At 39.0% G+C, this 24,339-nt stretch overlaps 1 protein-coding gene across 7 annotated transcripts in view; it reads right to left on the bottom strand.

The window, feature by feature from the left end:
• The window catches only part of LOC120611839 (ubiquitin-like protein 3), a 54,819-nt gene that overhangs the window by 2,078 nt on the left and 28,402 nt on the right, over nucleotides 1–24,339 (bottom strand). For 2 of the 7 annotated variants that reach the window (XM_039874347.1, XM_039874345.1), the window contains exon 2: nucleotides 5,039–5,076. The exons of 1 other annotated variant lie outside the window; for it this stretch is intronic. Coding sequence is in view for 2 of the 6 variants with exons in the window: in XM_039874344.1 (XP_039730278.1) it covers nucleotides 5,039–5,076; nucleotides 12,001–12,024 (62 nt within the window). In the remaining 4 variants the exon portion in view is untranslated. Of the gene's footprint in view, nucleotides 1–2,926; nucleotides 3,180–5,038; nucleotides 5,077–12,000; nucleotides 12,073–20,656; nucleotides 21,856–24,339 lie in introns of those variants that run through there. 4 more of the 7 variants (XM_039874344.1, XM_039874343.1, XM_039874348.1 and 1 more) reach the window with 4 other exon arrangements.

The following is a 24,339-nucleotide window of genomic DNA, read 5'->3' as shown; positions in this document are numbered from 1 at the left end:
TGTTCCTGTCATAACGCAGGAACAAGGTAATGGTGGAGCACATTGGAAATACTGGGGGTAGTAGGCAGTGGCAGAATTCTATATGTACTTTTGAGGTTGCACTAACAGGATATCTTGATGCATTGAATATGTGAGGTATAAAAAAAAGAGTCAAGGATGCCCAGCTTTTGACCTAAGCACCTGGAAGGATATAACTATTGAACACCCACTTTTTGTACCAGACAGAATATGCATGAAATATGGAAATCCAAATGCCTCCTGAGCTGAAGGAGACCAAGCAAAGTGGCAAGAAAGACACATGTATATGAAAACACACAGCACTTCGTATGATAATACCAGTGTGAAGACAGAGAAAGACCTCTCTAATGTGTCTGTCAGGGGCAGGCAACGGAAGTTTCAACTAGGTTATTTGAGGATGTATAAAAATTCATCAGATCAAAAGAACTAAAAAGGCGTTGTAAGGTCAAGAAATAGCATGTGCAATGCCCAATGTTAACAAAGAAGGTAAGTTATTTGGACACTTTCAAGTAGACCATGAATGGTGGGTGACCTGTGGGAGGAAGCCCATTATGAAAAGAGAATCAGAATGGGGCCTGCCCACAACAATGTGTGCACAGCTAAGGAGCTTGGACCTTTTGCAGGCAGTGGTAAGCAACCATATTTCTAGGTAGAACAGTACATGGTCAATTTGTGTTTTTAAAGGATAAGTCATATAACTATGAATAATTGACTGGAGAATGAATAAATTAAAAATATATAGAGGAGTTAGGAAGCTATTAAAATTTCTCAAAGTTTTGCTGACAATTGAGAGTAAAGGAAGGACTGATTGAAAAGATTTTTGGGTTTGATTCATAGGAATTGGTGACCAACTGAAAGATAGGCTTTCCTATATGGAAGAAAGAGAATAAAAACAATCCTCTGGTTTCTGGTTTGGGAGCTGTTGGGATATTGTCATTAATCAAGATGGGAAAAACAGAAGGGAGAGAAACGTGTTTCAGGTATGCAAAGTTTCTTCATTTGGGTTCCCCAAAAGCTAATTCTGAAAGAAGAATTCATTTGTAAGTAGTATATTTGGAAGGTCACTTTGTGAAAACATTGTAGGTAAGTGGGGAAACAAGATGGAGAAAGGAAGGCACAAACGTAGAATTGTACAGGTTATTGTTGGGGTCGGGGAGCAATGTTGTCACCCCTGCTGGGACCTCTGAGAGAAACAAAGAACATGCATCAGAATTGTTCCACCTAGGGAGCTGGGCATTTATTCACAAATTATCAAGGAGCCATTGATTCCTGACTTCCTCTGATTCAGGAGGCCTAAGAAAGCCTTCAGGAAGAAAGAAAGGTGTCCCCCAGGAGGAAGCTCTTGGTATCTTGTGCAGGTCATTGGAAAGCCAAGTGTCAAGGGGATACACGTGGGACACTGACAACATCACCTAAAAGGTGCCAGTTGAAACAAATCTGCATGTGGAAATGCCACTATAGACACAAAAATCACAAATATGAAGTTCTAAAGAGAAGTCAGGCAGGAGACAGTTCTTTGGGGACTCCAATATATTTGGTTTATATTAGCATAAGCCTTTTCAAAGTGGTTCCTTTTCCAAATATCCCTTCCAATGAAGAGAGCTTCATTTGTAAGAGTTATTAGTATGTGCCTCCTTTACCTCTCCCCAGCAGCAGCAACCAGGGTAAGGCTGGATTGAACTTGTGTGTCAACTCTCTACCCTTGATAAAATTCCACTCTATTGGACTAGAAGCCATGGGATTTTATTCCTGCCTCTTCTGAGAGGAATATTTTTCTAAAATTTCATTTCTTAAAAGCAATTTCACTCTATTAAATAAATGGGTGTTCCAGTGATTGAGTCTAGCTTTCTAAAGAGTAAACATAAATTATCATGGACCAGTGTTATGAGTATTTCTAAATTTGAGCTGGAATCTTAGCTTTAAAAGAAAAGCTACGGGCTCCATTATGAGAGTGGGGGGACAAAGAAAATTGGGAAACTCCTATGTCTTTTGTGGCAGGACCAGCAAGATAGGAGGAGGCTTACAAATGGAGTACTGAGTGGAGGTAAGCACTCCTATATGTTTCCATTTGGGCCTTCTTTGTCCAGCCCTACCGATCTGCTGCCTTGTACAGAAGCTTTCAAAGTATTTTAGGCATACACCAGTCTGTATCCATAAGCTTTCATATGACTAAGAACTATCTTCTAAAGATTATGAATAGAGCCTTGGAACTATCTTTAAATCAAATTTCATCTCTGTCCAGTTCATAGTGGGCCCTTGCATGGATTATTTGGCCTTTCAAAGTCTCAATTTTCTCATCTGTGCAATGGTAATTAGACTCACTTCACAATTTTTTCAGGATTGGGTGGGATAGAGAATAAGAAACTGCCATGAATGCTGAAAAGCTTTCAATAGTATTAAAGATTTGGTCTAGAATGACTCATTGTTATCACATCTCTGGATAATTCTTAACCTTCTTGTTGGTTTAGTTATAATACATAGATAATAGCCTGAAGGCCTTCAGTATGAAAGGCAAACATCCACCTCTGGGGTCCCTTAGCACATGGCTCAGGGTAACTCAGACACTAGAGGTCTCACTGGATTCTGTCTTTCAACATAAGCACTGGCCCATAGAGAGACCTCAAGTTCTAGATCCATTTGGACTTCTCACAACCGTATGATCTTAGGTGGGTTATTTCATCTCCCTGTATGTGGAAAATATATGAATTGAACATAACTCCTCAACCTCAATGCTTCCACGACCTGCACTTAAGACTTGGGCCTTGACTAACCCATATTCCCATTACTCTAGTTGACCAAGAAACAGATGTGATGGAAGATTCATGAGCCATTATCTTTCTAATGAGTGCTGAGTGCCCATCCTTAGAAGCATTCCAGTTTTCTCAACAGATGACTCTAAGACTCTCACCTCCAACATTCCCCTTTTAGGCTCTCCAGTTTGGGCTCTCCTGGGTAGGCTTTGAAGAGGTTAGAAGAAACAAGCACCCTATGGGGATGCCATGTCCCAATCTCAACAGGAGATCCTTTAAATTAAGCTAGAGTCAGCTTCATTTTCATTTTAGGGTGATAATCTGTTCCAGACTGATAATCAAAGAAAATGGGTTAAGAATTCAACATTTCCATTCAATTCACATCCTCGAGGGCAAGTACTGTGCTGGACACTGGAAGGAAGGAATGAAGTTGAACACTGTTAAAGAAAGCATGTTTTAAAAATAAATATTATTTAGGATATGGCTAACAGATGCACACTCCCTATATATGTCTCTTTTTTTAATCATTCTACCTTCAATTTTAAGACATATTTCCTCCAACCCACCTCCCACCTTGGCCCAGGAGAGCATATGCCATGTAGAATGATGGTGATTCTGTCAAGCACGATGAGTCAGGGACATATGGTGTCCTTAAGCTCTCTGTTTACTCTTGTACCTGGGTAGATTAGTCAGCCAGAGGCACAGAATAAGCCTGAATGCCATCTGGCTATTCCCTGGTACAGACCGAAGGTGACAGGTCAGCCCTACATACCTTGATAGCTAGGTGAGGGCTTGAACTATTCAAAGTGGAAACTTTAAGCTGCAGCACTGAACAAAAGGCAAGGCTCCTGTTGCACACAGGACTGTCCTGTCAGACAGTCCTTTCTCTCTAAACATGGGGAGCACTGCATTCTGGATAAAGAAGACTGGCCTTGAGTGGTTTGGGATCTGGTTTATTCAGGGATCCCATATGAACCTCTTCCTGTCTCTAAGACACTAGGTAGCTACTATCACTCCTTCTCCTGCTGTTCTGCAGGTCTCAGGAGTTGATGTAAGAGGTGTAGGTATTCTGCATTTAAAGCTGGTACTTCATCAGTGGAAAGATTCTAGACTTTGGCCTTGTGTCTGCCTGCTTTTAAGCTCTGGTTTTGAGATCTTGGGTAACTTTTTTAACCTCCCTAAGTCTCCCTTTCTTCTTCTGTTGGATGACAATCCTCACAAGGCTGTTGCCTAGGATAAATTTATCTAAGATAATCTGTATAAAGCACCTGGACTTAGAAGGAGTGCAATAAAAGTTAGTGCCCTTCCCCTCTCACTGGGTTATCTGATTATAGTCCTCTCTGCCAGAGATTCCTTGGTGAACAGAAAGCTATTATGTAATTTGCCTGTAATCTTCATGATGAAATAAAATTCTCATCAAATTCCCCTTTTAGGCTCTCCAGTAGTGTTAATGTCTTATTGGCATGTCTAGGCCACAGAAATAATGATGCAATGAAATAAAGTTGAAGTTAAAGGCTGAAGGAAGAGGTTAGCAGATCACAGTGTGAAGAGAGATAGATTGGCACTTGGGGGGCCTGAACCCTTCTCCATGATGAGTAAAATTGCACCCAACTCTCTGGGGAGGTGCTGGAATTTGTGGGCCTCCAAGATATATGCTTTGGGCAAAACTCTCCCCAGTGTCCAGCATCCCAGGTTTACTTCTCTCTAATCCATCAGAAATGATCGTGCTTCCCTGCCCACCAGCCCCAGAAAGAGCCCCACTCAGCAATAGATTTCATAACCAATTATATTTGGGGAGGTTTTCATTGTTAATCTTAGGACAAAATATTAAGTTATAAGTTACAATGTTCCAAATTATAGAGGCATCTCCACTAGATTTCTACTGGACCATTGAGTTTTGTTATAGAATTTGTATTTGTTTCTGAGAAGAGGTATGTCTTAAAAAAATAAAAATCTTCTGCTTGGAATACTGTCCCATTGGCAGCCATCAGTGGATGGTTCATGCAAGCTCCTAGGTGATCATGCAAGCTCCTCGGTGCTATTTCTACCACAGAACTTCCCCAGCCCTGTTATGAGGAAATTGTGACAACATCTGGCCAACTTCAGAGAAATCAATGAGGGCTAAAGGGTAGACTTTGTCGCCCATGGTATTCCAATGAATATTTTCAGGCTTAAGGAACTGACTGTCTAAAAATCAAATTCATTGATTTTTCCAAAGGGCAAGCAGATGGCCCCATTAAAAAAGGTCTTGATGGATTTCCAACACTCACTCTTTATTCCTTATGTTGAACAACTGCTCTTCTGGAGGCTGAAAAGAAAAATAAAATAAAACCATAAGATTGGCTACTGTAGAATACGCAGAGGGCAGAGGGTATTTTTCTGTAGAAAAAGCTGACCAGTTATAGAAAGCCAAACTTTGTGCCCTGAGTTCAGCCATCTCTGTGAGCTCCCATTCCTAGTGGACCTTCTGGCTCTGACTTGTGGCATGTGTTTCCATACTATAAACATTTGTTGTGACCAGTATTGCTCTGTCCAAGCAAAATGAGAGTGGTCTCAGTGTTCAAAATGACAACAAAGCTGGAGGAGTGCCAAGTTGCATAAGCACAGCCTTTTCTTACATGTGCAAAGTGGGAACAATGAACAGGTGCAAAAAGACAGGGCTTGAGTCAAGAGGAGTGGGTTCCAGCCCTGGCCAGATAGCTTTTGAGATGAGTTGATCTCTTTTGAGATGGTCACGCCATTTAATCTTTCTGCTGCTCATTTTCTTCATCCATAGAATGGAAAAATGATGACCATGTTGGCAGTGGGCTCAGTGCATGTTAAAGGTGTTATTAGAGCAGGAATGGAGACAGTTGACTTGCTCTTATGAAAGAATAAAAAAAAAGGAAGTTGAGGAAGTGCAAATTCAATGACAGTGTCTCCTGCTCAAGATCCCAGGGCACTTTGCCATGTCACATGAGGGCAGAGATTTCATTTTTGGTTGTGTTCTTGAGCCCTAATGACTATATCCCGAAGAGAATATAAAATCTGAGAAATTAAAATCTGGACCATTGCTCTATTCTGGAGAAATCACCATTAATGAGGAAAATCTACATTTGAGTTGGGGGCAAGGACTTTTGTCTTTGCTAGTCCCCAGCACAAGTCTTGGAGAAAAATGATGTTGGTGGTTACTTTTTCAGCACAAACCCCTTGCCTCTCAAACCATCCAGATTCTTCCTGAATTTTTCTTCCAAGGAAAACAACCCAACACATAAACACAATTACTTTTTGGGTCTAATTGTTGTCCAAATTAGCCCTACTTGTACACACAAAGATAAATTGTGCCCTTCAAAAAGTATTGGGGTTATGTAGAGCTTTGAACTCTCTTTGTAGCTGGTTTTTAATCTTCACATTGACATTTATGGTGATTGTACTACCAATGCCATATGCCTCTGCCCTAATATCCTTAAAAGGTCCAAAGCCACAGACAAATAGAATCAGGGAGCTAAAAGGACCATAGAAAATCTGTAATTCATTAATTTGTCAATTAATTAAGGGGAAACATTTCTGTAAGAGTGTGGTTTAGCTGAGCCGTCAGCACAGGTATTGCAGTAGGACCTCTCTTGCTGTGTGACATTAGGCATCCTCCCAACTTCTCCGATCATATGTTTCCTCATTTATGAATACAGAAATAATACCTAATAACATCTATTTTGTCTATACTTTGAGGGTGTTAGGATTTGGCCAAAAAAATAAAATAAAATAAATAGACCTGAAGGCTTTTTGAAAAATACTACAGCCTATAAGATATTATAACAATAAATTGCCATGATTGTTATGTCCAAGGAGCACTACCTGGCAGATGACATATTTCTTTATCTACTGGTTAATTTCTGCTCAGCATCTTCGAATATATTTGCACCTAAAAGTCACCCTGAATCAGTATATGGATGTCTATTATAAAATTATTTCAACTTTTCTATTTGTTTGAAATATTTCATGATAAATTATTGAGAGACTTTTAAAAATTACCTTAACTGAAAACTGCAATCTTATAATGCAATGAATGAATTTAGAATCTTCATTTTTAAGGGGGAAGATGACAGCATTATTAAAATGCAAAACAAAGTGAAAAAAAAGTTATAAATTCTGACCCAGTGAAACATGTTATAATCCAGAATATTCATTACTCTTATTTATAATAGCACATTATTCTCCTCTCACACAAAAGAAAACAAAAAAGGTTTGAATTTGTTATAGCATGTTACTCTGAAGGAATGCTCTACACTCCTTAAAACAGTAGGTAAAAAGATAATATAGCAACTTTATGCCTATTATAATGCTAAGAAAAACAAGCTAAAGAGAAGCAAATTTTTATATACTTATTACAACAATGTTAAATAAAAAGAATAACAGAAAAACTAGAAATAGAGGCATCTAAAAGATTGATGATTTGCTAAAGAGGTTAGGATTACAGGAAGACTTTCTCTTTCTTTTATGCAAATTTTTCCTTTGATGTGGTTATATGATATTTATTTTTTAAAATTAAAAAAAGATTTACATTATTTTCATTTAGTGAATTTTTTTTTAATTTTGAAAAAAATAAATGGAGGTTATTATACCCAGGGCTCTCCACTAGGCACTGTTGGCAAGAGTAACTGTGCTTTGAAAGAAGACCTAGTTGGGTTGCCAAATGCATTGTTCAACTGTGGGCGCAGCAATGACTTTGAACACAATAGTTACCAAGTTAAGGAGCGCTTCTTGGGCAGTCCCACTCAGCCCTAATTCAAGTCCATTGTTGTGTCCAATATTTCTGCAAGGAGCCCACGTCGCCAAGCTTTGAAGTTGGGTTCACAGAGCCTATTTTCTCAGAGCATGAAGTTTGTGTTGGAGACCACAGACTTGGGGGTGAGGGATGAAATGTTTCAAAATGGTCCCAAAGATCAACATGGTCCTCCAGAAATGTACCAGGAGAGCTGGAGGCAAAGGCTGGGATGTTACCAACAAGGATTATTGGGTACAGACAGGGCATTTATTTTACAAAACAAGCCAGTGATCAAGCCAGTTTTTGGTGAACCAGCACTTTGGTTCCACTTAAAATGCCTTTTACAAAAGAGGCATAATTGCCCTTTGTTCTTAGGCAGCAGGAGCCAGGGTCACATCTCAGAAGGTCATATCTAAAGCTCCTGGTTTTTCAACCAGGGCTGGACAAGACTGAGAGGTCAGAATTTAAGAGCAGCAGTGTGCTGTGTACTCTTTCAAGGCTGCAGACCTGGAATTCTGCCCCTGTCCTGTTCCTGGGTTGCCAGCGGCCTCAAAGTCCCAGAGTTTCAGCTCTGGCCCTGGCCCTCCTGGGGCAGGGCCCTAGCTATCCATTTTGTTTTAAGAGGATATTAGATTCTTTCCAGGGAACTTAGCTCAATGAGTCAGAAACAATACTTTTTGAAGACCTTCCGTATATAAGAAGCTTAGGTGGTAAATATGGACAAGATACATTCTGGCCCTCAAGGAATTCACAGAGGCATAAGCCATGCAATAATAATAATAATTAATGTTTTCTAGGCCTTACTCCTTGCCCTAAAATAACTCATTTAATCCCCACAACAATTCTATAACATGGGTTCTATTATCGTGTACATTTTATAAAGAAGAAAACTGAGGCACAAAGAAACAAGCATAAACAGCCTGGCTCCAGAGCCTGCAGTCTCAACCTCCCATGCCCATCCCAAGGCTGTCTTTCACACAATGACAGGTATTATGAGGCTGAGTAACCTTTCCAGATGTTTTGGAAGTTTGCTGCTCCAATGTGGACTTTTCAGCATTGTCAGACTAAAGATTCAGAGAATACAACTTCTCATTTATTTATTTCAAAATCTGTGAGGGACATTATATAAAAATATTACTTTTTCATTATAAAACAACATAGACTACAAAATTTTTTCTTAATCAAAGAAAGAACATCTTTCTGTAATCTCATAGCCCTAATCCAGCGATATTTTGGCTGCTTCTTCACCTTTATTCCCACATATTTAACAATTGCAGTAATATGGCATATAACAATTTGCCTCCCTTGTGTTCCTGTCACTTAAATTTATAGCAGTTACAAAGTTGCTAAATAGTTTTTATGTTTATCACATTAGTGTATTCCTTCCAGTGGAATCAACTTGACCATTATCCTATTTCTGAAAACATTCTTTATTGTAAATAACTTTGTGATGGACATCTCTAGGTCTAAAGCATATTTTATATAATACATTGTTTTCCAAGCTTGAATTATCAGAGGTGAATTTACAGAATTAAAAGGTAAAAACATTTATAAAATTTTTTGGTATCTGTTATGCATTATCTCCCAAATTGTACTACAAGGCTGAATGTTTTACTTGTCAACATTTGTCGAGCAGAATTTTGAAAAAGGAATTAAGTATGTGGATGGCCAGGAGTATAAGATGAGTCCAAGCTGAAGGAAGGGAGATCTTATAGAGAGAGGGAAGTTCATGGAACCTCTAGGATTGGGCAGGATGGCCTGAGAGACAAGCTGAGGGAGGCCGAAAGACTTCCTCTCATGCAATGTTGAAGAACATGGACTTGATTCTGGAGATAATGGCGACCCCTTCTGAGGTGCCAGAAAGAGACTGTAGGGTCAGATATGCAGGTATGAAGAAATCTATGGAAGGAAGCAGCTGATAGGAGGGGTAGTGATGAGAAAGCTATGCACACAGAAGGCCAACAGAGGAGCAGATGAGGGATGTGGGATTGTAAGACTTGAATGTAACTGATCGGGAAGGAGAAATTCAGATGTGACTGGACTTGATGTCACCCACTTAAAAAAGGCACACAAAAGAAAGGGAAAGCTTAAGGACAAGTATGGAAGAAGGTAATTAATTTAGCTTGAACTTGAGGCACGAGAGTGTCTATCGGGAGGACTATTGGAGAACTGTACATAAGGATCTGAGCCCAGGGGTAGGGTCTGGGGAAGGAGCTAGACTTGAACACCCTCCCAGGGCTAAGTTGAAGCTCCATGAGTGAGGTGACCACCCAGGGAGAGGCCCTAAAGGAGACAGAAGAGAAAAGACTGACAGAAATGTAGACATTTGGTGAAAAAATAGATGGTAAGGATTCAGAAAATAAGGAGTCGTCTGAAAAATGTGAAGAGAATATAACATGGTGCAGCCAAGTCACAGGAGAATTTTTAAAATATGTTTAAAAAAATATCTCTTATGACCTTAGGAGAAATTTTTTTAAAGGTGATGGGGGCAATGGGGAAAGGGATTAAACAGAAATATTGCAGAGATCAGGTACCATCCCAGGACAAACACTATTTGATAATGACCCCATGACTCTGACTCTCAGTTTTTTCATCGATAAAATGGAAAATGTTATTCTGTCATTACAAAGTTTTTGAGAAGTATGGTTGAACAAAAAAATTATAAGCGTCAAAATTGCCTGTAAGCCAGCATTCCCAAAAGTGTATTTTGTGGAACATTCCTTGAGATGTGAGTTGTGAGATGATGAATTTTCATGGTCTGAGAGAACTAGAATATGTTAGAAAATATTAATCAGGTTTCTTTGCTACAATTCCTCTGACCTTTAATGGACTCACATGCAGACTGAGTTTCCGAGAGAAGTGTACAGTATTTCCCAAACATATTAGGCCATGAAACACTTTTCACAAAGTACCTGGAGGGATCAGTGCCTGCAAAATTCACCTTGGGAAACCAGTACATTGGGTACAATGATTTCCACTTTACCAAGCTGGGAGGATTGAGTGTGATAATATGTGCAGGTCCCTGGGAGAATTGGTGATCAGTCATCGTTAGTTTCTTTTCCACACCAGATAATGGAAGCAAGGGAGTCATTCTAGAAAACTGAAGCTAAAATGCATAAAAGAAATCTTAAGAGACACGCCGAGACCCTAGCTTCATAGTCTTTTCTGAGAAGTAGCTATGAAGGGGTTCAAGTGCCAGATTCGTGACTTTCCAACTATATAATCTGGCAGTAGTTACTTAACCTCTCTGAGAAATGATGCAAGAATGAAATCAAATAATCTAGTGTGTGCTGTTAGTTACCTCCTACTGTATAACGAATTATCCTAAAACTGAGTGGCTTGATCAACACATATTTATTATCTCACAGTTTCTTTTGGTAGAAAACCAGGCCTGGCTTAGCTGGATTCTCGGCTTCAGGGTCTCTTATAAGACTGAAATTGTTGTTCAGGACTAGGGTCTCATCTGAAAGCTTGACTGGAAAAGGATCCACTGCCAAGCTCACATACGTTGTTGTTTGTGGGATTCAATTTCTTGAGGACCTGAATTCCTCTCTGGCTGTTGGCCAGAGGTAATCCTCAGTTCCTTACATGGCAGCTTGCTCAGTCAAAGCAGGAAGAGGGAGAGACCACAAGCAGAAAGTCACAATCATTTGTAACTTTATCTTGGAAAAGTCATCTCACTGTGCCCATTACTGTTTGTCAGAAGCACATTACTTAAGAGGAAGAGATCACAAACTGCCGTGAATACCAGGAGGTGGGGCCACTGGAGGTCATCTTAGAGACTGTATGCCACATAAAGAGAAGCATTTTTATAGTGCCAAGTTCCTATATAATGGTTAGTTATTCCTAGTCTTTTTCAAAATTCCTTCAAAAATTGATTAGTCAATAATAACAGCTGATTACCACCTTAGAGAACCAAAACATTTAGAAAATATGGCAATGGAGCAAGAAAAAAGAAACTAAAAAATAGAATACAAGATTCATCAGTGGACAGTTGCGTTATAAAACATCCTGAAATGATCTTAGATCATGAAGGACCCAGAAAGTCACTGCTTCATAGTTTTTATCTTCATAAACCAAAGTTCTTAGAATTACACAACTATTTATCTCTTTTTGAATGGCAAAGATAATGATAATTCATCATTTTAAGCATTTTACACATAGTAACTCATTTACTCCTCAGAATAACCTTGTGAATTAGGTTCTATTATCCCAATTTTACCAAAGAGGAAATTCAGGCACAAAGAGGTCACAGACTGGGTCAATCATTCTGTAGCTTGTGAGTGGCAGACTGGGGATCCTAACAATTTCCAAGACCCTACACTCCATTTAACCTTTATGGTTTATGGCGTTCTAAGAGTAGGGATATATTGTCTCTTGTGGCTCAGTGGGAATTAATTAAGGAGAACTAGCCTCCAGATAAATACTAGAGATTTGAGGTGAGGGATGAATGGGAGTTAGGAGGACAACAGATAGATTCACTCGCACCTGGTTTTGACTTTGTCCTTGCATCCATTCAGCATATCTGCGGGTGTCTGTTGGCTAAGGCCAGCTGGGGTCCTGCTAAAAATTAGAGGGAATTAGGATCCTAGTTACCCTCAGTAAGCTCAGATGGATTTCTTGGCCTTTCTGAATCTCGAGGTAAAAAAAATAAGATACTGAAACTAAAGAAACTCTAAGGGCTTTTCCTATGGTCAAGAGGCCACAAGTAAATAGTCCTGAGTGACCTTCAGAGGTAGAGTTGGGTAAGGAGCTCTGCCCCAATCTGTAGGGATCACAATGGACCATTTTACAGATTGATGATTTGTATAAGTGTAGCACAAAGCTTGGAAACCTGACGACACACATGCATGTTTCTAAGCCTGGGCAAGACAGGGCCCCACAACATGATAAGCTTTTGGAAACAATATAAGATCAAATATATTATCATGGGGTACCTGGTAGACTCTGGTGGTCCCCTTGCCTTCTCCAACCTTACTGAGCCTCAGTATCATTCTATGTGAAGAGGATTATCACGCAAATTTGGCTGGTTTGCTTTGAGCACTGAATGATACAAGGTATATGACATGCTTTGGTATTGATCCTTCATTTCTGAAGCATTTCTGCAAGAATTCTCAAAGACGCTCTTGTCTTGCCTTGCCCAGCCAGATAAGTAAGTGTTTTTACTTCCTTCCTAGCATCCCTAGCTGACAATACTTTAGTTCATTCAAGATTCCTAGAGGTAACTGCAAGCATGGCCTGGCCCCTTGGAATCTAAGCTACTTGCCAGCTTCTCCAACAAAGCAGAGGCTGAAAACTTGATTGACTGGCTCAGTGCCAACCATCCTATACTAAGCCTCTATTGCATCTTAGGACTGGTTGTTAAAGGTAGACATTTGTAGTAAACCCTTTATGTGCTGGGTTTCTAAATCTCCCATTCATACATGCCACTGGTTCTTGTCCCTGAAGTAGACTCCTGGATTGGGATCCCCACCTGTTTCTTCTTGTTTTTTTGTTGTTGTTGTTGTTGTTTTGTTTTTTGTTTTTGTTTTGTTTTGTTTGAGGTAAGTTTGGTTAATAACATATAAATTTCAGATGTACATTATAATTTGATATCTGTATACCCTAGTGTGTGTTCACCACTAAAAGTCTAGCTTCATTGTTACCATATATTTGCAAACTGCAAAAAGGAGGTCAAATATATGCTCCTTCTTGTCTTGCTGTTCCATTTCTAGCTTCTGGTGCTCAGAGTTGACCCCCATTGAATATTTCATAATTGTGGCTCAAAAAAATCAGTCTCAGACCAAGGAAGGGTCTTAAAGCACAGATATCATGTCTAATTCCTTAGTACGAGAATCCTCTCTAAAGCCAGCCAGCTCGCACACCTGTGTTGAGCTCCCATTATACCCTAGGCACTGCAGTAAGTCAGGAAATTCAAAAATTAATAAAACTTCAAGAAACTAATTTTCCAGTGCACGTAAACGTACGTACATGATACAAGGTGACTGTTCCTCCTAGAGGCTATTCATCCAAACTGTGCTCCAACATCAACATGATGGACCTTCTTACTTTGTGATATGGTTTAGTCCATCACCAGATGTTTGTACTTGCTAAAATGTTCTTTCTAATTTGAGCCTATTTCTCTTCCCTTCTACCTTTATCTATTGGATTTATAATTACTTTTTATTAGTTTCAAGTATATAGTACATTGGTTATACATCTTTATAATTTATAAAATGATCCCCCTAATTGCTCCCTTCCTCCCCTGACCCTCCACCTAGCCAACATATTAATGCTAACTGCATTCCCTATGCCATGCTCCCCATCTCTGTGACCATCCATCAGCTACTAATTTGTACTTCTTTAACACTTCACCCCATTCTCCCAGCCCCCCAACTCCCTCTCCTCTGTCCATCTCCAAATTGTCCTCTATCTTTGTGAGTCTGTTTTTGATTAGTTTGTTCTTTTTGTTCCTTAGATTCTGCATATAAATGAATTCACATGGTACTTATCTCTCTCTGTCTGACTTATTTCACTCAGCATAATAACCTCTAGGTCCATCCATGTCATTGCAAACGGTAGGATTTCATTTTTTTAACGGCTGAGTATTAATCCATTGTATATATGAACCATAACTTCTTTATCTAATCATCTGTCGATGGACATTTAGGTTGCTTCCATATCTTGGTTATCGTAAATTGTGCTGCCATGAATATTGTGATGCATAGATATTTATAAATTATCGTTTTGCTTTTCTTTTTGGAGGTATCACACTACCTGATATTAAACTATACTGCAAGCCTACAGTAATCAAAATAGCATGGTACTGGCATAAAAACAGATACATTGATCAATGGAACAGAATAGAGAGCCCAGAAATAAGTCCATGACTATACACTCACTTAATATATGACAAAAAAAGGTAAGAATATACAATGAGGTAAAGACAGTCTCTTCAATAAATAGTGTTGGGAAAAGTGGACAGAAACATACAAAACAGAGAAACTGGACCACCTTCTTACACCGCATACAAGAATATACTAAAAAAATAGATGTAAGACTTGAAACCACAAAACTTCTAGAAGAAAATATAGCCAGTAAACTCTGTGATATTGCTAACAGTAATTTATTTTTGGATATATCTCTCTGGGCAAGGAAAACAAAAGAAAAAATAAACAAATGGGACTACATCAAACTGCTGTATAAAAGGTTTTTATACAGCAAAGGAAATCAACAACAAAACAAAAAGGCAACCAACTGGGAGAAAGTATTCGCCAATGATACATCTGAAAAGAGATTAATGTCTAAAATATATAAAGAACTCATACAACTCAACACCAAAAAAACAAACAATCCAATTAAAAAGTGGACAGAAGACCTAAACAGATACTTCTCCAAAGAGGAAATACAGATGGCCAATGAAAAGATGCTCAAGGTCACTAATCATCAGAGAAATACAAATTAAAACCACAATGAGATATCACCCGACACCTGTCAGAATGACTATCATCAATAAATCAAAGAACAAGTGTTGGCAAGGATGCAGAAAAAGGGAATCTTCATACACTGTTTATGGGATTGCAAATTGTTATAGCCACTATAGAGGTTTCTCAAAAAATTAAAAATGGATTTAGAATTTAAGCTCAAGTCAGTCTGAGATCAGACTCCATTCTAAACAGCTGTATGACCTTGAGGATGTCTTTCAACCTCTCTAAGCCTCAGTTTGTTCAGCTGTAAAATGAGGATAATAGCCATCTGGATATGTTGTATTATATGAGATAACATGTTTCGCCCTATACGAATAAGGAAACTAAGGTTCAGAGTGCTTACGTAATATGTCGATCAGTCAGAGAAGTCATGTAAGCATAAGCTATTTGGTTGTTGCTCAGTCTGTCCTCACTGAAGTTTCTGTCTTCCCATCTCTTGACTTTTACCATGTTGGCTTCTCTGGGGCCATCCTTCCTTTAGGCTCTAGACCTAAATATTAACTGCCCATAGGGCTTCTCCACTTGATGGACCATAGTTACCTTAACATGAATGTGAACATTTTTTTTTCCCCTACAAACTTTTTGTTCCAACCCATCTTCTCCCATTACACCCAAGTCAGATGCCTGGAAGTCATCCGCACCTCCACCTCTCATTCATCTCACAGTCAACCAAGACTCTAGTGCTGCCTCTTGAATGCAGCTCACTCTGCCCTCACTCTTTACCCTCTCTGTCATGGCTTCAGTTCCTGCAGTCTTCATTTCTTACTTGGATTTCTGTAAGTCTCCTAACTACTCTCCTTGCCTCCAGTCAGACCTCCTGAAACTTGTTCTGTCCTGTGCCGAAGCACTATTTCTAAAATCTGTACTCCTTGCTTAAGACCATTTCCTGGCTAATCATTGCCTTAGAGATAACATCCAACTTCCTTAGCACGCAACCCATTTATCTTCTGTCCCTGCTGCCTTTCAAGTCTCCCCCACCATCCTCTGCTTCATCCTCTGCTCCATACTAACTGGATCACTTGAGTTATGAGGATAAGTAGAAAAACAGTGGAGACAATTAGGAGCTCATTAGGGGCTATGCAAATACTTTCTGTCATCTTTACATCCAGCTGGGCTGCAGAAATTATTAATGCCTTATGAGTGAAGTGAACGGAGTTCAAATAGATTAAGTCACTTGCCCAAAATTTTCAAAGTCAGGCCTATCTAGCTTCAAAACCTATGCTCTTCATCACCATGCTCTAGGAAACTGGTTGACTGTTCAGTGTGGATCACGTTCTATGTCCTCTCTCTGTCCCACTCCAGGTTGGCTGATTTCTTCAGGTCTTAGTTCAAGGGTCAGCCCTCTGGGAAGCTGTGTCTAGCCTTTGGCCCCCAGGCTGACTCAGATGGCTCATTTCTCTTTTATTTATCATACTTCTTTCACTTGAAGATTTCATCGTCTGTAGAATGCATCCTTGGCTTAATATTATCTCTGCAGTAAAACAAAAATTCCACTATGGAAAATGTACACTTCCTCAGTCATATCTCACACTTCACGCAGGCGCACGCACACGTGCACACACACACACAATAGCTTCTATGCAAGTTAAGTTCAATCTCTATTAGCCTGTCTCCATTGGTTCAATTTCTAATTCTATTAGGATAAGCCTCTTAGGGAATTACTATCACATTTTGATATGCCAAATGCCTGATACTTGGTAGAAGCTCAATGAATGAAACTTCAGTGAATAAAGAATAAATACCAAGAATAGCAAGCATTTTTTACACACATGCAAAACACCAGTCATTGAGCTAGGTGTTTGGCATGCATTATCTTGTTTTAATTGCTCACAATAAAAACTATGAGATAGAGAGTTTTCTTATCTGCATTTTATGGATATGGAAACAAAAAATCAGAGAGGTTAAGCAAGCCCTTTAGAGTTCCAAAGCTGGAGTGATAAAGTATTGGAATTTTAAACCAGTTTGGCTGATGTCAAAGTTTGAATTTTAACCTTAGGCTGCCTTTCCAAAGAACAAAGACTTTATTGCTCCTCAGAAATGATATTCAGTCACTTACCTCCCCTGCTTTCCTGCCTCTACCCCTAGATAAAACCCACCAAGATCATTCTCATACTTCTTTCTTTTTGACAATATCTCTTTTAAAAAAATAACACAAAAATTTAACAGCAAAAAATTTAATAGCTTGAAAACAGTAGGATTAATATTTCCTTTGGCCTGGATGCCATGATTTTAACAGCTGAAGCACACTGTCGATATTAAGTGAGCATGTAGTTTACCTTAACTCTAAGTCTTTCTTACGAAAACTAAGCCAGGCTACATTAGTCTTATATTTCTTGTGCTTCTTTCAACTGAAGACTCTATTATATGTAAGATGCATTTTTGACTTAATATTATCTTTGCAGGAAAACAAATAAAAATTGATCATGGTAAATATACACAACTTCATATCATATATAAAAATAAACTTAAAGTAGACCATAGACACAGATGCGAAATTATAAAAGTTCTAAAAGAAAACATAGCAGAAAGTCTTTGTGACCTTGGATTAGATAACTATTTCTTAAATATGACACCAAAAATACAATACATGAAAGAAAAAATTGATATATTGGACTTCACTAAAATGAAAATCTATTCTTAAACACACTGTTAAGAAAATGAAAATACAAGTCATAGACTGGGGACAATATTTGCAAAACTTACTCAGATAAAAAACTTACCTAGACTATGTAGAAAACTTTCAAATTCAATAGAAAGAAAACAAATACTCCAATAAAAAGTTTGAACAAACACTTCACTACAGAAGATATATGTACAAATTATTATATGAAAACATGTTCCACATCATTTGTCACCAGGGAAAGCAAATTTAAACCACCATGAGATACCAATATGCCCATGTTAACATTTCTTTCATAATTCTGACAATATCAAAATGCAGAACTCTCATACATTGCTGCTGGGAGTGCAAACTGGTGTGGCAACTTTGAAAAACAGTTGATCAGTTCCCTAAAATGTTAAACATATACTTGCCATATGACCCAGAAATCTTAATCCTAATTATATACCCAGAAGAAATGAAAACATGTATTTATACAGAAAGCGGGACATGAATGTTTACAATGGCTTTATTTATTACAGCCCCAAACTAAAAACAACAAACAAAACAACATTGTGTGGAACACCCTGCAATGAAATACTATTCAGCAATAGAAAGGAACAGACTACTAATATTTGTGACAACATGGATTGATTTCAAATGCGTTCACTAAGCAAAAGACTCCGGACACAGAAAAGTCACATAAATGTAATTTCATTTATATGACATTCTGGAAAAGGCAAAACTATAAGTATAGAAAACAAATCAGTGATTAACATGGGCTGGGGAGAGTGAAAGGTTTGACTACAAAGGGACACAAAGGAATTTTTTGGAGGGTGGAACTGTTCTCTATCTTGATTTTGGTGTTGGTTACATGACTGTATGTATTTGTCAAAACTCCTGAAATTATATAATAAGAAGGACACACTTTAATGTAGATAAATTATACATTGATAAAAAGTGTATTCCTGAATAGTGCAACCAATCGTGGAGGAAAAATCAGGTGACAATTAGTTGAACTTTTATCAACATACAGGTAGATTTTCTATTTACAACTATTCTACCTATATAGCTAGTTGCCTTTGACACAGATTTTAGGAGGCATCTAAAGTTCAGAAATAATAAAAGGTAGAGGAAATTCTCTTAGAACCAGGGAATATACGAGGTAATTTTGTGATGCTCAGCATAGACTTTAATCATATAAAGGTCCATTTTGTTAGATCTCTTCTGCCCCTGAGACTATGTGTCAGTCACCCCCTTACAATCAGTAAACCTGGAAGTGGATTGAGCATCTCTTCTATTTCTTTACCCAAGCAGAATGAGAAAATATTAGGACAGCTGTCATATTGAGAGAACAGAGACATCTATCTATGTGGATGTCTTCTAGCCAATTTTCTCCTTTAGGAATTTACCAGTCAATGGAGAATTAATGCAGTCTGGGCTTCCATTTCCCCAAACTGAGCACCAGATATAGGGCCTCTCTTGGTGTCTAAGAACCACCTTAGCAGTGGACCTTACCCATTCCTGTATCCTGGCTTGGTCTCTCTCTGTCTGAAGTGGAGAACCAGCAATGCCCAGACAATCAAAGTCAAATGCACAGTTGCTGTGCTCAGGACATATTTACCTGGCTTCATTCCATCAAGAAAATATTTGCACCCGATTTTTCATTCTTAGAGAATTCCAGACTTGTACTTGGAAAACTTGGAAAACAGGGAATTATACCTTCAGAGGCCTCTTCCTTTTCAAGCTTTTACAGAAGTAACTGCCCTTTATGATTAAACTCAACATCAGCAATGAAGGAGATGGGAGAGATGGTTGTTGTGCAACCAAAGTCATGTCTTGGGCAGGACATGGCATCATTTGTGGGTACTCTGCCAGGGATGCACAACCTATATCTAATCATGAGGAAACAGGAAAAACAAAAATAAGGAACTATATTCTTGAAACTGCCAACATCATAAATACAAACAAAGGTTGTAGAAATGTTTTAAATTAAAGGCAATCACAGAGACATGACAACATGTGCTGAGGGCGGCGGGGGAAGGGGCAGGGAATGCTGAACAGTACATTATTGACTTAAATTAATAATAAAATCAGAATACTGATGGTAGATTAGAAAAATATTGTCAATGTTGCATTTACTGAGGTTGACAACTGTACTGTGGTTATGTAAAAATATGTCTATTTCTAAAAATATGTATACCAAAATATTAAAGAGTATATAAGAAATATTTGGGAGTAAAGAGCCATGATTTGCACAACTTGCTCTCAAATGGTTCAGGAAAGAAATATCTCTTGAAATTATTATTATTATTATTATTATTATTATTATTATTAAATTGTTATTATTGTCAAAATTATTTTAAAATAAAAAGCTTTCAAAAGCAGATAAAAAAGCATGTCATTTTACACATACATTTAACACTGTGAACATTGTTTAATTACAGAATATGGGGAAGGGGAAGAATGAAAAATGTGGTTTTCCAAGCCCTGCAATAACTCTCTATAGACTGGATCTGTATGAAAACATCAGTTCTAAATATCACTTGACAGATGTGTTTCCCTGGCTTTTTATTGGGATGGACATCATGTGCACTTTCTTCTTCAGGCAATGTCTCCTGTGGAATGGTAAGGCCCCTATAGATGCCTGCCTGCCAGTCATTTCCAACATAACAATCTCTATTTTCCCCAAGATCCTCCAAAGGACTGAATATTTATTGCAGTCACCTCAATACTTTCCTTGTTCTACTGTTCGACTTGGCCAAGACTTTTTTTGGATACAGTCAGTGATCCTGTTGGTCAAGACTAAGGCAGTCCTGTAACTTCATTCTTCTCTTTCCATACTCGTTCTACTGCTCATTATTACTGGAGATGGGTGGAGGTGATAGATTATAAGGAAGAAGAAGAAATTAACCCTAGTGTTTTATTTTCATCATATATTTGTCATCCTGGATAGATGTGCTATTAATATAGGAAGAGGAATACATGGAGTCAAAGTTTGGAAATATGGATAAAATGTTTGTAACAATCACCAAATCTCAGAAGAATAGCATATTAAAAGTTTAATTATCACACTCACAAAGGTCAATACAGATTGGATGATGCTCTTTCAAGTGATGACACAGAGATCCAGGCTCTTTGACTTTTGCGTCATTGTCATCTTCAACACGTATTCTTTCACGGTTGCCGCTGCATGTAAAAAAAGAGGAGGTGGCATGTGGAGATGTATGTGTAGGTCCAGAAGTGCCTTACCTCACTTTATTCCACATCATACAACTGACAATCAATCACAGACATCGACACTCCTTTACTAAGAGTTGGGGCCTACAATCTCACCCCTTGAATTTGGGTGGACCTTTATAGCTATCTTCACCAGGAGAACATGGTAAAAGTGGCGGTGCAAGACTTCTGAGGCTCAGTTATAAAAGGCAATATGGCTTTGGCTTGGCTCACTCCTCCTGTGTGTCTGAATGCTCACCTTGAAACTCTACCCACCATGTTGTGAGAAAGCTCAGGCTGCCTTGGAGAGGACATATATGTATGTTCCAATTGATAGTCCCAAATAGTGTCCCAGCCAACAGCCAGAATCAACTGCTAGGCCTATAAGAGAAGGAACCCTCAGCTTTCTAAAGGAGGCTCTAGAAATGAAGGAGCAAAAACAAGTCATAAAAAATAATAAATTATTATTGTTTTAGGCCACTAAGTTTGGGGGTAACTTGCTACACGGTAATAGATAACTAATACAGTGAGCACCTTGTCTCTGCTACAATTCTCCAGCCTGTCTACATGAAGTTACTTATTAAGATTCTCAGACTACTGGCTGGAAGAAAAACCACCACAACCACTGTCACCATCTCCATCATCATCAATCATTTTGGGTCTCAGCAAGAAAAGCAGAGGCCGCACTGAAAAGTGACAAAGGTGGTTACGGCAGGGTTAGGGGAACTTATTAGTGATACATCTTGGGACAGGCAACAACGGAGAGGAGGCATTACCATCTTCATCCTGAAGGGCCAAGGTGGGGACTGGTTACAGAAATCTAACTATACATGAAGAATCAGCTGAAAGGGATTGTGACTTTTAGAATGCAATCACTGTCAAACTGAGACCCAGCAAAAGGAGCTGGGGAAATAAATATCCAAATTCTCTTTCCTCTAACTGATTTCCCATTGATATATTTCCTATTGGCTGAATCCAACAAGAACCAAAGGACATGAGAGCCTGGCTGACAGTCAACAGGGGTCAACCTTCTAGGGGAAAGAGAAGGATGAGAAAGTTTGAGACTAGGTCTGGAGGGGAAAATGTGAATGTTCTGCACATTCAGCATCATCACCATCACCATTTTCATCATCTTCACCACCATCATCCTTATTATCATCATCTTTACATATCTAAAATTTGCATCCTACCTCCAGACTACTTCTAAAATAATTGTTCTTTCTCTTGTATCACCCTCATAATATAATTCCTGTATCTAACGGAGGGCTTGGTACATAACTGGTGTTTAGTTCAATCCCATGGATGTTGTCAAATATTCACTCTATTCAAGAATCTGGGCTAGAAACATGAGTATGAAGGATAAAATTCTAAGTATCATCAGAAAGGTGCAAAGTGTTAGAAAGTCTTGATCAGAAAAGACTCATGGGGGTGGTGATGCCTTGACAGATATTAATGGGTGTACCTAAAAGGAAGAGAACTTCCATACCCTGGAAACCACATGAAGGAAAGGTTTAAAGATGAGGAAATAGAGAGCATGTCATGGGAACAGGAAATATTTCCATTTTTGCTGGAACATAAAACTTACAGAGAAAAGATATAAGCTCTTTAGTTAAAAAAGTAGCACGCTCATATTGTGATAAGTCTTGAAAGCCAAGCTATGTTTGTACTCAGGCATTAGGTACAGGGGAGTCACCAGTGGTTTTCAAGAAGAGGAAGAAAGTATTCTAAATCTTCTTCGGGAATATCAAACTGACAGTGGTGGGTAGGATAAAAGAAGTGTGCATTCATGAAGTGGAGAGATTGCTAATGGGGACACCACTCCAGTTTCAGTAATGAGAATCTTGCTAGGGGGATGGGAGCAGAAATAGAAGAAAAGGATGTGGCAACAGACTGACAGTGTGAGAACCAAGAAAGTAAAAATGACTCTTCCTACATCCAGTCACTGCAGGGCATGGGGATGCCATTTGTTCAACATCACAAGTATTTACCGAGTGACTACCCTGTGCCAGGCACTGCTCTTGACTGTAGACACAGCAGGAGGCAAGACAGATAAAGCAGCCTCACTTCCCACCCAATTCAGTATGAGAAGATAGTGCCATTGACACAAGAATGAAATCCATGACTGAGAGATGGCTTACAGGTTTTTCTCCACCTGGAATAGCCTTTCTCTCATCTCCTTTGCCTAGAAAACTCCTACTCATCTTCAAAACCACCTCTAATTTCCCAACAATCTAGATGCTTGTTCTTGATTCTTTCACTGTACTTTGCTCATTCCTCTGGAATCTCTCTTCTGAGACAACTAGGATTTCAAGAGTTTAAGAAAAGCTTTTATAAATAAAATAGATTGTGAAGGTCTCTTGGAAGTTTTGTTAAAACTACTAGGTCAAACCATTAGCAAAGCTGCATTAGTAGGTAAAAATTTGTAAAACAGTAGAAATTTATTATAATTGAAATTTATTATTGGTCTTCACAGTTTCGAAACAAGGAGGACCCTGTGAGGACCCCCACCACCTACCACTTTATTCTTACCCCCCATGGAATAATGGGGAGTGAGGGTGTTACACAGCAAAATGACCCTGCATGCAGTCCCTAGGTTTGCTGGGCTGTACTTGTGCTTCAGTCCTCACTCAGTGGATTAAACAGAAGGTGGGTCCAGGGTACATGGGTGGTCAGTACGGCCTTTGAGGTCAAACTGACCTAAGCTGGAAATGAGGCTTTTCCACTTAAACCACAAGGCACCTGACAAGAAGCTGAACCCTGCAGAGCCCTGGTTTTCTAAACCTGTTAAGGAGGAAGAGGGTTCCTGAGAGGATTAAATGGTACAAAATTTAGAAAATTCCTGCCTCTTACCATCCCGCTCCTGGCAGGCATTTAATAAGTCGTGTGTTTTTATTTGAATCAAATAAGATTTCCTTGTTAGGTCTACCATTGCAGCTGAGTGTTCATCTTGTAGCTGTTGCTGGAGATATATCTGATAACACTTCTTGCAGACTGTCTCTGGGAGAGATTCAAGACCGAGAACCCCAGGAAGTCCTCAGGACAACTTGAGACAGCTCCTGCCTCATTTCCTCAGCCCCATGTTTGCCCCTATAGTCCATCTTCCTCACTGGATTGCACAGTTGAACTCATTATTCCCAGCTGATCACCTGTCACTGACCCCCATGGTGCCTATTCTAACCCTTCACCCTGATATCAAGTCCCTGCTGACAACTCTGACTCTCTCTCTCTCTCTCTCTCTCTCTCTCTCTCTCAGATCTTTCCTAAGCCTGACACTCAGTTTGTGAGGTTCTTAAAAGATGAGCTCTTCCAGGTAATCTTAGACAAACCATGCATTCTATCCACGCTCAGCTTCCTCTTCCGTAAAATGGGAATGAGGGTTCCTCAGAGGTTTTCGCAAAGTTTAAATTTAAAATAACATGGAAGGAAATGAGTATAATGCCTGGAACGTAGTAGGTGTTCTATAAATGTCAGCTACTGTGACTGTTGTTGGTGCTGTTGAATTGCTTGGGCTTCCAGCATTGATGGTACCCAGGTCATGCATAG

Source organism: Pteropus medius, unplaced genomic scaffold (assembly GCF_902729225.1).
Source record: "Pteropus medius unplaced genomic scaffold, Ma_sr-lr_union100, whole genome shotgun sequence".
Lineage (NCBI taxonomy): Eukaryota > Metazoa > Chordata > Mammalia > Chiroptera > Pteropodidae > Pteropus > Pteropus medius.
Note: the sequence above shows the minus strand (reverse complement) of the source record. Positions and strands in the feature narration are given on the sequence as shown.